This window comes from Nothoprocta perdicaria, unplaced genomic scaffold (genome assembly GCF_003342845.1).
Source record: "Nothoprocta perdicaria isolate Ctin4 unplaced genomic scaffold, notPer1 scaffold_299, whole genome shotgun sequence".
In the NCBI taxonomy this organism is placed as follows: domain Eukaryota; kingdom Metazoa; phylum Chordata; class Aves; order Tinamiformes; family Tinamidae; genus Nothoprocta; species Nothoprocta perdicaria.
Genome location: NW_020455531.1, coordinates 81,773 through 97,221, shown reverse-complemented (window position 1 = coordinate 97,221; position 15,449 = coordinate 81,773). Strand labels below are relative to the sequence as shown.

The window sequence follows — 15,449 nt, the reverse complement described above, 5'->3', positions numbered from 1 at the left end:
AGGCCTGCCTCTGACAAACACAGAAGCAAAGGCAGCATTCAGCAGCTCTGCTTTGTCCGTGTTTTTCGTAACCAGGGTACCCACCCCATTCACTAGTGGACCCACGTTCTCCCTGACCTTCCTTTTGTTGTTGATATATTTGAAGAAGTTTTTCTTGTTACTCTTAACATCCCATGCCAGATTTAATTCCAATTGTGCCTTAGGTTTCCTTGTTGCATCCCTGCATTCCCTGACAACGTTCCTGTATTTATCCCAAGGGGCCTGTATAATACTCCTATATATATACTCATGATGCCACTTCAGCACTGCCTGTCACTGAAGAGAAAAATAATGAAAATGTCACATTTTTTTAATTATCACTCAATGAATAAATATTTAGAATATGACAAGCAGCAAAGTGCCAGCATAAAATAAAAACTCCTCATAATTGTTTTGATTTGCTATGCCTCTATTAATGTCATAAAGCCATTTGTATGTTTACCCATTTTTGTACCCTTCTCTCCTGTACCCTGCTCCACTTTACTGAGGCCAGTACTCACTGTGAAGAAGTTGAGGGTGTTGTTGAACTTATTGAACTTATCATGCCACTCTCAGCCATCTCAATGGCCATTTTTATCTCCAACTTTTTGTACAATGACACAATGCTGGATTTGGGCAGATGTTCCCGAATTAGGATTTTCTTCAGATACCTATTGTCAAACTTCTTAAATCTGCAAAGGAGGTATTAAAAACAAAGAGTAAAGAAGAAATGTGTTTTGATGTCTATGGGACAAACTCATCTTCATTCAAATGCACACTTATATAATTCAGTGGTGGAAAGTGAATCTAAATTAGAGACACCTGTAGACTCCTGAAGGCCTCGTCAACACAGACTTTTCGGGGACATTTGGCATGGTCTACTGGTCCACACGGACTGTAAAGACCACTAGACAAAAGATAGAAACAAGCTGCAATCAGAGGAAAACAGAGGGCTGGTGTGTGTTTTCACATAACACTGCCTCATTTGTAAGAAAGGAATATGGCCAGTCTCCGTGCTTTTGTACAAAAGTTGTATTCTAATAGGTCATAACAGCAGCAGCAGCTTTTACAGTAATCCTGGACTATTCAGCCAGCCACCAATAATGCTCTTAATGTCCCAGTAGTTACAGTAGTTTGGGCCCATTATGCTGCTGATAATTTTGAATCCTGACAATTAGAGCAGAGAAAATATATTGCTTTGTATTCTGAATAACAGAAAATTTGAATGGACCACGAAATTCTATGTGCATGCACATTGCAGATTAAAAAATAGTGCTAATGCATGACAAAATTTGAATGTAAATGTATGTATGTGTTTTGAAACAGGTATGTGCTTTCAAGCAGACATTTAGTAGAATAACAGAAGATCGTCTTAGAAATATCTTTCAAAGGAATTGTTTACTGCAGCAAGGTAATGTGGTCCACAGTGCTAGGAGAAGCACTATAGAGCTTATCCATTTTGGCTTAACAAAGGGTTTATTTTAAACTTACTGCAATAGCCCAAAGAGGTACACAAATACGATTCCACTAGGATTAGAGTTCTTTTTGTTTTTCTAGGTAACAGGAAGCTACATTGAGTGTCATTTTGCTTAATCTTTTTTCCAGACAGACTTGACAAACAGCTACAGAGCACCTTTTAATATAACCTTTCGTACATTAAATATTTTYGTCTACATTACAGATCTTTTTTATCTGCAGCTGAACTGAAACACTATATTTACAACTAATTTGGACAAATTTTTCTTATCACAGATGTGCATACATGTGAGATAAGGAGAAATAATGTGTTTTATTTCTTTGAAATATGAAATGCAGATATGTAATTGGAATTACCACTCCAAGAAGAATTTGGTTAGCCTATTCACTGTATAGACACATAGATGGTGGCCACATGGATATTCTCTAGGCAAGAACCTAAAGCTCTTGAGCTTTTGGTTCCAGATATGTGGCCTTGCTGGAGCTTTACTCCCTGTTGTGACAAAACCAGATGTAGAACAGCAGCTTTCTTACCCCTCCGATAGCCTGATTTCCATAAGAYAAAAATCAGACATGAAGGGACTTTCATATGCACAGGCAGCCCCCCAGTCTGCATCACCTGGGTCCAATGTTGAGGAATGAGCTAACGTGCTCCTGAACATGTCTTGATATACTCTAGTGAACTGCTTTTATGGCATGGCATCAGAATATGGTGCTTGTAGAAAAGGATGATTATTCTATCCCAATATATTGTCTTCACAAGCCAAAATGGTGGCTAATATGATCACAGGACTCCTTTAATAAAAACGTACAAAGAAAATAGCAACTAAGAATGCCATGTCTTCTTTTGGCAATGCCTGGACAATACACAGAGCTTCACAAAATTGCCTCATGACACTACAGAAGACATAACACTAGTATCATAACATTTCCTGAGTGTAGATCATATCAAAGGTAGTATCTGCATATGCTAGTGGCTATTTAAATTCAGCCATTCGCTTCATTCATATTTAAACTATGACTGAATGCAAGACTTGTAAGGACAAATGACTAATTATTATTTAATTTGTATTTAGCAACAGAGGATCTTTTTTGCTGTGGCCACTTATAGTGAAGGGAAATGAAGCACCGTTTTCTTACTCTTATCTTCTGCTCTAAATCCAAAACTAAAAGAGCATTACCAGTTTAAGATCTTTGTCAAGGCCATGTTTATAGGCTGTTTATATGCCTCTAGCAAGCATATATGTGTCATGTTTTTCTTTCAGAAGGCCTACTTTATCTTTGTTTGTGTGGAAGCAACTTAGCAAAAAATATACACGCACTGCACTCCCGAGAGATAATGGTTACTCAGGAGTTCACTTTTTAAAAACAGATAAGAAATGTTCCCAGTACTTCATGCTATGTTAGCCTTATGGGTCACAAGATGTATTTCCTGATGTATTTACCTAATGCAGTTTATATCATAGATGGTTTATTTTATTATAGTTGGCTGCAATAAGAGATGCTTACTTATCTCTCAGTTGATAGTGACTCCAGTGTCCACATATGTCTTCAATACCAGCCTTCAAGTGATCCATCAGCTAGAGAAACAAACACAGAAAGATTTTAAGTGTTCATTATGAGAAAATAATGTCACCACAAATAAACAATTGTTAACAGGATTTTGATTTTTTTAAAAGAGGTGATGAGGGAGCTAATTCTGAAAACATTTACAGTTCTCTAAAAGTTCAAGAAACATCCTACTGTGGCATCTCCTATATTCAGCTGCAATGGCAATATTTTTTGCAATGGCAATAATTTTTTTAATTTAATTGTTTAATTTAATCTTAATCTTAAATATTTGTTTCTCTCAGGCAAATTTCCTCTCCCCATGCATCACCTCCTTGACAGGTGAGGGGCACACGGCCAGAAGCCTCACTTGCCTTGCCTTGTGACACTCGCCAAGTGCCCCAAGGATTCTGAATATTGTCTCAAGATTGGTCTGTTAATCATTCATAACTACCAGACTGTTCATTTTTYTCTTATATGTCTCCAGAGTTGTTGAAACTGTTTGAAAATGGACTATTTTTGAATACATTTTATTATATATGATGTTTTTAAACATGAATTACTTTCAAAACTAACTATAAAGATTTAAATAGCAAGAAATAATTTCACACCAGGTTCAAATAAGTTAAAATGCACAGATTTTTCTCATCTCTCCACATTTCCTTAATTTTAAGGCACAATGTTTCTATTCCGTATTTCAAATACATTTCCTATGTTGAGAATGAAACCATATATGTATATTATTTAGAGTATTGTTAAGTCTGACTGTTACTCTGTCAACTAATATTTTACATGTTGGTAATCTGAAAAGTTAAAGCCAATGCTTGAGAAAGATAATTTCTCAGAATTTGAAACCAAATTTGCAGACCAACGATTCACATCACTTTGATTATAATGACTGATTCCAAGTTTTGCTGTGGCAAGAACCAGACGGCAACAATGGAAGCTGACAAATATAGCTGGAAAGGAGGATGAATGTATTCTGTAAAGTCTGCTTTTATATTTCTGTGCTGCCATGGTCACAAGCATCCAGATGTAAGAACTAGAATCTAATATCTTGTTGTTGCATCATTCAGTCTTTGGAAAATGATTTATTCTATAGCTTTGAAAATAGTTTACCACCGTCCCTCATCAAGCTTTGCTATGTCACAACAATTATAGTACAGTATAATAATATGGCAATCTCTGTCAATACAAAAGAGAAATCATATTTTAGAATATTATGCCTTGGAAAATTTCCTCCAAGTAGTCTTAAAAACATTAAGTATCCAAATCCATCAAATGCCAGTGATCCACCATGCTAGAATCTCTCTCTTTCCAGCTATGTTGGAACTGATACCTTTTCTCCTCTTGTTTTTTTCTATAATACTAGTTACTGACRCCAAAAACTTACTCGCACATGAATTTCTTCATTGATGGACTCCTTTTTGTTGGTCTTTCTAACATCTAGATATCTGACCAGTGGACCAATTGTGATTCCCTACATTTGGAACAATGAGTTGAAATGTTAATTATTCTTTAGAAAAAGCACAAAAGAAAAAAAAAAGCAAAAAAAGCAAAGAATTTCATTTTAGTCAGTCAGAAAAGTTGTATTTAGAAGAGTGACCTGTTACCTGCAGAGACAGCTATAGAAAAGAATAAAAATTCATTTTTTTTAAAAAAAAAAGTATGCACCAGGTTTCCTACTCAAAATTAGATTTATCAGTGTTTTACCTATGTAAAGGAACTAGCCTATTTACAGCTTTCACCAAAACAGCACTCATTAAAAATAAAACTTCATTTKAGGGTTCTTTCAGTCTTGAAACTTCTTACTTCAACATTTTCAGAATGAAACTTTTTTCTTATTATTTTAAAGCCATTTTTAGATTCTTGCAATTCTCTGTTGCATTATTACAGGATCTAGCATTTAAAAAGGGGAATTGAAAGAAAATTGTTTATCTGAAACATTTTAGCATTTTAGAGATTTGAGCACTTAAACACAATTGCACGGTATCCCATCAACACCTTCAGCTATCTGAGATATTTGTACAGCAAAATAGAGAAAATGTCGTGCAAGTTGTACCCATAATTGAATTCTTCCTGGTACAGCACTGTAAACCAAGTAAAACAACTCAAAGCACAGGAAGTTACACTAGACATCTGTTCTTACAGATATGACATTTTCTTTAATATTCTTTTAGGAAGATTTTCAAACTGCTTCCTTCTGGTCCCAAAATGAATGAAGATAAATGTCAAAGTTCAAATCCTACATAAGACGGAATTACTGTCTTCTGTCCATTTTTTTTGTTTGTTGATAGTTTTTGTTTTGTTTTGGTAAGGAATAACTCTGCTTGTGCTGAAATGTAAAGTTAAAATGCTTCTTATTTTGAATACATTATGAAGTGCATGTGCAGTGAAAAGAAAAGAGTTTGGAAACACTAGACTCTTTTCTCTGAACATTTTAGAAGACTTGGGTTTTCAGCATTTCTTCTGGAAAAGTTAATCAATGATACCTAAAAGCATTCAAAAAGTAATTATATAGTGTAGTGCTAAATCTGGCCATAATTATCTCCCTAAATCTGTCTGTAGTATTTTATCCTAGTTTAAGAGTAAATTTCCTTGCAATCTGCATTATAGATCTTTCAGTCAATTCTGTTATATACAAACAACTTGTTAAGAAATCCACCCACCTGGAGGAACACAGTAAAGTATGTAACTACCAGAGTAGAGGTAATGAACAAGTTTTTTCTAGGGAAGAGATGCACTGGAAGCAGGAATGCAAGAGAGAAGCTACTGGCTCCCCGAAGGCCGCTGTAGGAAATAATGAGCTGGTCTTTGAAGGTGAAGGGATATGTTCGGAATTTGTTACTGATGTAGAAGAGAGCAAATACACCTAGGTAGGAAAAAAAAAAACAACCAAAGATACTGTTCTTTAGCAGTTAGAAAAGAAACACTTAACGCAATATACCATCTTGGCCCACGAAGCTGCTGAAAGGCCTTTCTATTTGGTTTTAGGCATTTGTATTTGCTTTTCAATGAACTAAAGGAACTGTGAGAAATATTCTGTAAAAAAAAATGTGTTTTTGAAACTGCTTTATGTCTTAAATTCACTTCCATGGTTTAGAAGTGAGATTAGACAAATATTATCTATTTTTATGCCACACAGTTCCTCTCTGAATTTTTCTGGAGACAAGATAAACCACTAGATGAGAGATTTTACTGTGCCTTTCCTTGCAACGTTTCTTACTTTCTGCACACTRTCTGCCCAAGCTGCTTGAATAGTGCTTCACCAGCAAATCATAGGTTCATTGAGCAAAGGATAAAAGCTTTTACTCTGGTTTATTCTTTCTTTAGTTCACCATTTCTTTGCTTCAGTTTTTGTTTTAATAAAATGTTAAAATTAATGAAGCACCCTGTAYATATGTAAAGACTGCAGCTTCCCTTTATAGATACATTCAGTGTGTTGCTTGATTTTCTGTTARCCCCGAAGTAGAAAACCTGTGGTGATCATCTAGTCCAACTTCCAACTCAAAATAGCTGTAATCAGTACAGGTTGCAGAGGGATRCCCATGCTAGAGGAATACCAGTTAGACAAATTAGAGAACTGGAGACCTTTGCAGGAATTGAGAGGGACAGTGTATAGAAGCAGAGTAATTTCAGATAGGCAATATTTTCTAGTAGTTTAACACTTCAAAGACTCTGCAAATTGACTTGTGAGGAGCATTATATGGTGTGGTTGGCCGGGGCTGTGGCATAAGCAGGCAAATAGAGTCCTGAATTTACTCATCTATTAGTATGTATATACATTTTCCCTCTTTTTCAAAGCCTCAAGCATTTCTGACCCACAGACCTTTAGTGCCATAGTACCAGAGGTATGCTGATGTACGTTATCTAATTAGTAAGTTAATTACACTGTGTGATGAAATTATTAAGTCCACCTACCCAAGGGGATAGTTAACTAAGATGTCAGTGTCTACATRGGCATAGTCATGGAAATATTTTAATCTTGTTTAAAATAGTCCTTTCCCTCTCATTTAGTTAGTGCTTGCAGGATGCCACTGTTTGCAGATTCGTTTGGGGCATTTCCCCTCCTTTTCCTGCAAGTGTAGATTTATGAAATGATTTTGTCAGCAACACACGCCTAGTAAACTCATTATTAAACCGGTTATACCAGTCTGCACAAAATTTTTTAGCATACTTCTGCACTGAAACGTTTCTCTCAAAGATGCAGAACAGCTTGCCTGCAAAAGCTGACTTACTCAGTGCCCGCCAAATGAGGCAGAAAAGCAAGGTGAAGCAAATGAAGGCCCAGTTCCACTCGTGGTTCTTCCCAACTGTTGACACTCCCATGAACATGAAAATCATTGTCTCGCTGACGCTACTTAGCATCTTCATGAAATATTTTATTGTTGTGTAGGAATTCTGGGAAACATTTTCCTCCACATATTTTTTCATAGTCACTGCACATGCTGTCATCCTGTACCAGGCAAAACATCACAGATCAGCAACAGCCATCTGTTTGTCTTTTGATTTAAGAACAGCTTCAGCCCTCATTGTCTGCACTTTCCACTGTCTGTCACCAGCTTCTAGTACCCCTTCTAATACAAAGCAGCATTTTACTTCTTCAGTAATGTCAGTTATATGATCCTGAATAAAAGATGTACCTTAATTGAGCTTTTAAATCCATTTTGCATGCAGGAAAAAGGAAACAAATTAGCCAGCCTTCTCCAAAGGGAAGTGAGAGTATCACATTCTAGTTCAAAGTACGTTTTATTCTGAGGGCGTAGCGCACAAGGAACCAAATATTTGAGACTCAAACAAAGGGCAGTCAATTCTGTACCAGCCTGCAGGTGGGCAGATCAGTTAACGGGGCATAATCTGCCACTCGGTGATCTTTTCCTTTGACCTGGTGGTTGAAAAGGACGGGACTAGTCCAGAACTGGGCTCAAAACTCCTTGCTGTGCCTTGCCAGCTGGCTGGCACGTAAGCAGATTGAGGCTAAGCCTCAGTCCTTCCCCACCCACTATGGCTCATTTCTACATGGCAAGGGAAATGCAGTCATCCCAGAGGCTCTCTTTCCTCCCTCTCAATTATCCAGGACATGAGCAATGTGCCCAAGAAACCGAAGGAATATTTTCCATCAATTTGCTCTTCTATCAAGGCTAAAATATGTTCAAAGGTATCAGCAACAATCCAGCACAACTGCTCAATACCATACATACTGAGTACCTTGCTTTTCAAGTAATCCCACCAAAGACAGTAAAATATGTCACGTGGTGGCATGTTCCCTCATCAATATCAAGATTTTACCTCTGTTCCCTGTGTTTCTGGTTAAATTGGCCATAGAGCACCTATGTATTCCTTTTCTCCCCTTCATTTTTCACAGCTGTAGATAAGTAGATAGATTAATTTCTATATGCTAAGAACATACTCCACCACACAGCTAACTAGCTCCTGTTGATATTACCTTAGTCTTTGGGGGCTTCTGTGCAGTGATATTTTTCTGAACTTGGGAATTTAGAGAATGATGACTGCTTGTTAAGGAATCCTTCATCTATTTTCTACTAATTTCAACTGAAGCAATCTCATGGGCATGCCAGTGGAACTGAGACATTTAGCAGGTCCAAGGACATTCTAAGACAAGGCCATTAGGCATTAATGTTTAATACTGTTGACTTTCAGAGACATATGCATAATAGAGTTTCATGATCCAAGTGAAAAATGAATGAATTCCTCAATAATTCAGGAGGGTGACAAAAAGTTCCCATCCCTAAAACAAGCAATAATTTCCTTAGTGAAGCATAGAAGCATAATAAATCCCTATTGTATTAACTTTCTCTTACTACTAATAATTTCACTATTCTAATAAAAATAAGAAACAAAAAATAATAAAGTGAATGAATATTATAGTGCAATGAACAGCCAGGGAAGCAATGTGGTGAGCAGCGCATGTCCCTATGGACCTTACAGTTTCCACTGTTTTTATGGTATTAGTACTCACTATATCGTAAGTCTCCAAAATATAGTAAGTCTCACCTGGCTCAACTAAGGTCACCTGCAACCTCAGTCAAAGCAAATGTGAAGGACTTGCAAAAAATAGTCTAAGATTTCAGTCCTCTGTCTAATCATTAGATCATAGGAACATATTTCCAACCTACCTACTTAACTGGGTTGAATAGTCAATTTATTACATAATTCACTGACTGTTTGGTTAAACCTGTTCGTCCTCCTTTCTGGAGATAAATCTTGGTCCTTCAGGAGGACCAGGGCCCACAGTTCCCTGCTGCCCTGCAATGAACAAGCTCAGAGTAAAGATTGCTGCCACCAATCCATCTCTTTACTACTCTGAGTTGCTGTTTGGCATAGCATGTTTCAGATTCCCTTATCAGCCATTTCCTTGTAGTTTCACTCACTGTTACTCCCATTCCTTTGCTCTTTGACTTTTTTCCTGCATCTGTCCTCTTTCCTTCCCAAAATGCTCCCTTACTCATCCTCGCATACTGACTGCGTAACTCATCAGCCTGACAATTTTCCCTCTGCACTAAGCACACTTGTAGTCACGGCACATTAAGAACACAGTCCTTTGTGKTACAGTAGTGTCTCCTCTACCATATCAAAGACGTAAACGTCAGCATCCACATATATATGGATACATGCATGCATACGTATGCACATATACACTGTGTGTATTTTTATGGTTGGTGTTGTCTACTTTTGCCCTGTTTCAGTTCCAGTGATGCTGTTCAACTTTAATGTGATTGCAGTATATCATGTTAAAGCTGATATTCACAACTCTATACAGAAGAAAGAACTCAGCCTTTCTTTACTTTTTTCATATTCTTTATCGTTATTTGATGATGATGCTGCATATAAGAAAATAAATAAATAAATACAGATCAAATCATTCTCTTCTCTTCTCTGTGATTCTCTTCTTAAACAAATACTATCAGATGAACCAAATTGCAGGCATAGGCCCAAAGATGCCACCAGATGGTGGCAGCACTATTCATCTTACCAACAGCTTGCAATATTTTTTCCAACAAGAAAATAACTAATTTTTTTTAAGATCAGATATTCACATCACTGCAGTATATTTAGAGTCCCATATTGACTAAAAGCTTCCTTTCCTAGTTACCAATGCATTTTATACAGCTCTTGGTTCACTGCAAGTTGGTGGGACATACATTGAAAATGTTCATATTATATCTCAAGAAAAAAAAAATCTCCCTGAAAGAAAGCCCCTTCCTTCATAAGGGTATCTGAAAAGTCATACTTACGCCAAAATGCCTGAGATGTAAAGGATTTCAGCAGACAGGTATGATAGATAGCTGAACATGAAGACTAGCAGGGGTTCGATAGCAGAAATGTTGTGGGTGAACCGAGTCATGAACGCTGAAACAAATCCGAAGACAATGCCAAAGAACACACCACCGAGCCCAACCACAAAGAACCGAGCAAAGCCAGCAAGAATATCGATGGATTCAATCTCTTCATATCTGTGCATCTGAGTGAAGGCGATGAAGATGTTGTATAACACCTATATATGAAAACCATAAGATGGCAGTCAGATATCTTTCCAAACCTGACAGACTTGCATGTTTTATATATATATATAGCCAGATGTTGCTTTCAACAGCTCAGTAAAAGAACAGTTGAAATATCATCTGGCTATTAAAAAGTCCCAGGGGTCTATCAGGTCTCTTGCAGGTAGCAAAAAAAGTGTGGTGGGTGACTGTGCAAAATAAGTAAATAGTAAATGTTGAGGAATCACAACAAATTGAAGGGAAGATGCCTAGATGGTTTCTTTGACATGACTAATAAATGTTCAAGCTCTTTTTTTTTTTTTTTTTTTTGAAGRCAAACTTCAGTATGGGCCTTTGCAGCAAGAGCTATGTACTCTAACAACCCCRGGCTCTCCCTCCCATTATCTTTCTGTCTCTAGATGAGTCAGGGCAGAGTGGTGACTAAGAATCCCCACTATGTTCAAACTCCCATTTAGGCAGTCTATCATGAAAAGTAGACTAGACACACTTCATTGTATACATTTTGAAACATTAAATGTCTTTTTTTTCAGTAGGACTTGATGCATAAAACTCATGAAATGCTGATGCAATTTCCCGACAGCAATGGGAAAGAGCTGAGCAGAAGAGACAAAAGCTTGCAATCCCAGTAGCATATTGCCTCCACATAAATATGGTTGTTACTGTTGTATTATTGGTTTTAGAAATAGTAGAGGTCATTTAATCAAAGTTTTAAAGAGTTACCTTATTAATACAGTAGTTATTGTTTATGCTGATTGATTCTTGGGGGGGGGGGGAGTGAAAAACAACAGCAAGTGACTGTCACAAAGATTTTCACAGCTAAGAATATCCAAATGACACTTTCTGAGCCTGGCTGAAAAAGGCCCTTCTCTGGTCCTAAACCTCTTCATTTTTAGCACTCTCTTTTAGGGTTGCCCCCAGGGACCTGTGTAGACAGAGCTCGACAGCCCATCCTGCTGCCTACGAATTTTCTATTAGTGTAGCAGCAGTGTCAGAGAGGGGAGTGCCACTCAATTTCTTTGCAGTAACTCTGTTAACTGTGCTGCCAGTCTCACAGCAGGCACTAAAAGCTCTTCTTGGGCTTAAAGACCCTTCTCACACATGTTTTGACCTGAAAGCTTGAAATGCAAAAGAAAACATTGTCAGATAACTGGAGAGATTGATTTTACTACATTTTATAGCTCCGCCTATAAAGATAATTTCACTAAGTTTAGCTCAGACAGGCTATCATACTTATATTATTAATTATTTTTCTTTGCAGAAGTTAATTATGAAAATTCTTCAGTATTTTGCATTTTCATCCATCTTACAAAAGCTGTTAGAAGGCATTCACAGGAATGAATGGAGAAATAATAAAAAGGTCTTAGAGACTGCTGACGGTTACCATTAAATCCTTCCAGGTGTATTTGCAGGGAACATTTACTGCAGGAAGGTTGCTTTTCATTTTTCTAGGGAATATTTAAAACACCTAACATCACCAATTCTCCATAGCTGTTACCAAAGCATTAGTCCCAAAAGCCATCTAGTACAAAACAGATCCGAACCACTTGTCTTCTCTGAGTATTTTTGGTCTTTCTTCTTCATATAGTTAAGAAAGCTATTAAGAAGATTAAAGCAGATATTTGCAGGTAGAAGAGTCAAGCTCATTAGAACAATAATCATTCTCCAGCTATTATCTAATCTTAAATTGCTGCTGGGAACATATAACCTTGAGCTGTCACAAAGCCTGTTTTCCACGAGGCTCATTGTTAGTATTTCTGGGAACAGACGAAGCACAACAAAATATTCCAGGTGAAACCGTCCTAAAAAAGTAWGCAGAACTGCCTTCCAAAGAGGCATCAGAGAGGTAAACGACACTGTGTCAGAAAGTGGTCACTGTCATTTCATTTTGAGTACAACATCACCTACTAGGTTCTTAAAACATTTCTAAAATGAAGCTACATAGGTGAAGTAGTCAGGAGAAATATTTTGTTTCCTGATGCATGCTGGTGCTCAGCTCATGTCAATAGAGGGGTGACCTGGTTACAGGCAGAAGCAGAACATTAGAGGCTGAAAAGCTTTATAGTGAAAACATGTTCCTCCACAAAGCTTCGGTGTCTTCAGATTTGAATGGCATCTGGACAGAATTTAACAAGTTACTGTTTTAGATGAGCCCTTGAAATAACACTTTTGCCTAACTCACGCTAGGTCTGCTCCTGTTCGTGTCCTGTGATGCTAACACTCATCTCAGAGGCTGTAATTAGAAAATAAGTTATTAACAGGACTTAGTGCCCTCTGTTCTGCCTACCAGTTTAGCCCTTGTAATGAAAATGGGARAGGCATTAAATACCAAATTTGTGCCAGTTCCTGAAGTCAAAGAAATAATGCCAAAATCACCACTTTCATTCTATATTCTATTAATTTGGTGACCAGATTATCGAACTAAATATGAGAGAGTGCATATTATTTCCACCTTAGATATAACATACAAGCTCAGCAAAATTTATTACATTTTTTTTTCTGATGCAGAAAAAAAAATTCAAGCTCATAAGCAAGCTGGAGAGAACTGGGGGGATATTTGTATTAAAACAATAGCAAAATAGGTACACAAATTTATGTTGGTCATACTACCGTTTTAAACACACAGAGTTAACTCAAAGGAAGCTTTTAAGAGAGAAACTGGGGAGGAAATGATAAGATCAGACATGTGAGGTAAACAGTTTTAAGAACTTCAAAACAACAAGTGAGGATACCAGAGATCAAAAGAAAATACCTAATTGTCTCCATCTGAGTGAGAAACATTTCAGCCTTGTCAAATACAAATCTAGGTAGAGGATTTGGAAACTTGGAAGCTGAGTTTCCAGTAGCTGGCAAATGGATGTCAATATAGCAGCTGTGAGCACAGCCGCAGAGCCGAGGTGAGTGGGACAAGAGCCGTTCACAATGGTGCACAGTGCACAGCCCTTCATTGCTTTTGCTAACATATGTGGTACCTCTAAGCAATGCCTAAATACCACTACTTTWAAAGGTTTCTTATCACAAATTCATGCTGTGGCAGGATCGTGACTGAAAGCTCATGTAAATGCCATCATGAGTTGAGCCCACATCATCTACAGATCTGGGAACCAAGGGCAGACAGGGTAGAGAGCTAGTTAAAACATGGATGGACATGGATCGACTGAACCACCCCTTCCAGGGTGAGAAATGGGTGTTACTTTCTGAGGTCTGCACTTAAAAGAACCGAAAAGACAAGTGGTGCTGATAAATGCATTTTGGTTTTTGTAACCACTATAATATATAAGCAGTATGTGTGCAAACACAAGTAATAATGGACCATTAATTCTGCACCAGCTCTACATCACTAATTCAACAAGATCAAGGATTTATGATCAACAGGCTGTAGCCACAATAAATTATTTTTTTCTTTCCTTTTCCTTTTCACATTCCTTGTAAACTGCACTACTCCCACGAAGCCCTTCAGCAATGAACTCTGTACARATTTTGGCAAGAAGTCCAAGTTGCATTGGGCTTCCTATTTAGTATCTGAATTTTTTTTAATGTGTCTCAGATTCCTGTGTTTAAATTCTATAAAGATCTTATCTAGCAAAACTCCTTAACCTCCAGTTAACTTTCTTTCAACCCATGAAAGTTTCTGTTGGTTCTCATGCAATGAATTTCCTGCTTGAAATTTCATACTTGGAAAAGGTATGTGTTCTAGATATTTTTGTCAAATGTGGCCCAAAGCAAGAATTTCAGGTGGCTCCAAATTTTAGTAGAGCTAATAGGAAAAGGGAAGAGAAGAGAAGAGAAGAGAAGAGAAGAGAAGAGAAGAGAAGAGAAGAGAAGAGAAGAGAAGAGAAGAGAAGAGAAGAGAAAAGCCAAAGGAGCTTTCTAAAATATCTCCTTTCATATTTTTTTAAAAAAGTATCTCTTGCTCCAGAAGCAGTTTCTATACACTTGAGTAAGGTGAACATTTATCAGCTTTCCTTGTCTAGCATCACTATGTCAGTTTGCTTCTGAAAGAGTTAACATAACATGCAGTTTTTACATATCTAAAATCATGTGTGAGTTGTCACTAGTGTATCCATACAATAAGATGTCCAGGATCACAGAACTACTCTTGCCCTSTGCCAAATAACCTTTCAAGACACAACTTCCAGGAAAGAAGAAACAGAAGAAACAAAGAGAAACAGAAACAAACTCACCACAGTTATGCCATCATTTAGCAATGACTCTCCAAAAATCATCATATGAAGTTGCTCATTAACTGAGGCCTCTTCAAAAACTTCCAGAGCTGCCACGGGATCAACAGCTGAGATCATGCTGCCGAAGAGTAAGTTCTGCAGCAGGTTGAGGTCGGTCAGGCCAAAGGCTTCTATCTGGCAGATTCCATAGAGGGAGAGGCCAATCCCAAAGGAGTTCAGGAGAGAGCCCAGCACAGACCACCATAAAATGGATGCAAGGTTTTCAAAAAACGGGCGAGTTGGCATGAAATAACCCTCCTCCAGAACAATAGGTGGAAGGAGATACAGGAAGTAAATGCTCGTGTTCATCACTGGGGGGGATTTATGATCGGTGACAAAAATGATCGCTCCAACTASTGCTCCAATGACAATCAGGACACAACTTTCAGGCATGAGTTTTGGTAATCGGTGATAGAGATGGAAACCTTGAATTAAAAAAAAAAAAGGGGATATTATTCAAGTTTAAATTAGCCTGACATCCACATGGATGTTTGGACTAACGCTGAATGTTTTGTCCTCAGGCCAGGTTCAGTTCTTAGAATTACTAGCGTAAATACAAAAACAGTACTATTTCCTTCAAAATGAACCATGTCTGGATTTGCATTGCTACAGTAGGGGAAGAATTTGGCTGAGAATCTCTTTTCTGGGTTTCTGAATCTGGACA

At 37.5% G+C, this 15,449-nt stretch overlaps 1 protein-coding gene across 1 annotated transcript in view; it reads right to left on the bottom strand.

Annotated features, from left to right (window-relative positions):
- SLC9A4 (solute carrier family 9 member A4) overlaps nt 1–15,449 on the bottom strand; it is a 30,154-nt gene that overhangs the window by 12,494 nt on the left and 2,211 nt on the right. Inside the window, exons 2-8 of the mRNA XM_026041888.1 lie at nt 14,747–15,210; nt 10,299–10,558; nt 7,281–7,498; nt 5,712–5,914; nt 4,436–4,522; nt 3,004–3,074; nt 540–710 (exon numbers count right to left, since the gene is read on the bottom strand). Of these exons, the coding sequence (XP_025897673.1) occupies nt 540–710; nt 3,004–3,074; nt 4,436–4,522; nt 5,712–5,914; nt 7,281–7,498; nt 10,299–10,558; nt 14,747–15,210 (1,474 nt within the window). The remainder of the gene's footprint in view (nt 1–539; nt 711–3,003; nt 3,075–4,435; nt 4,523–5,711; nt 5,915–7,280; nt 7,499–10,298; nt 10,559–14,746; nt 15,211–15,449) is intronic.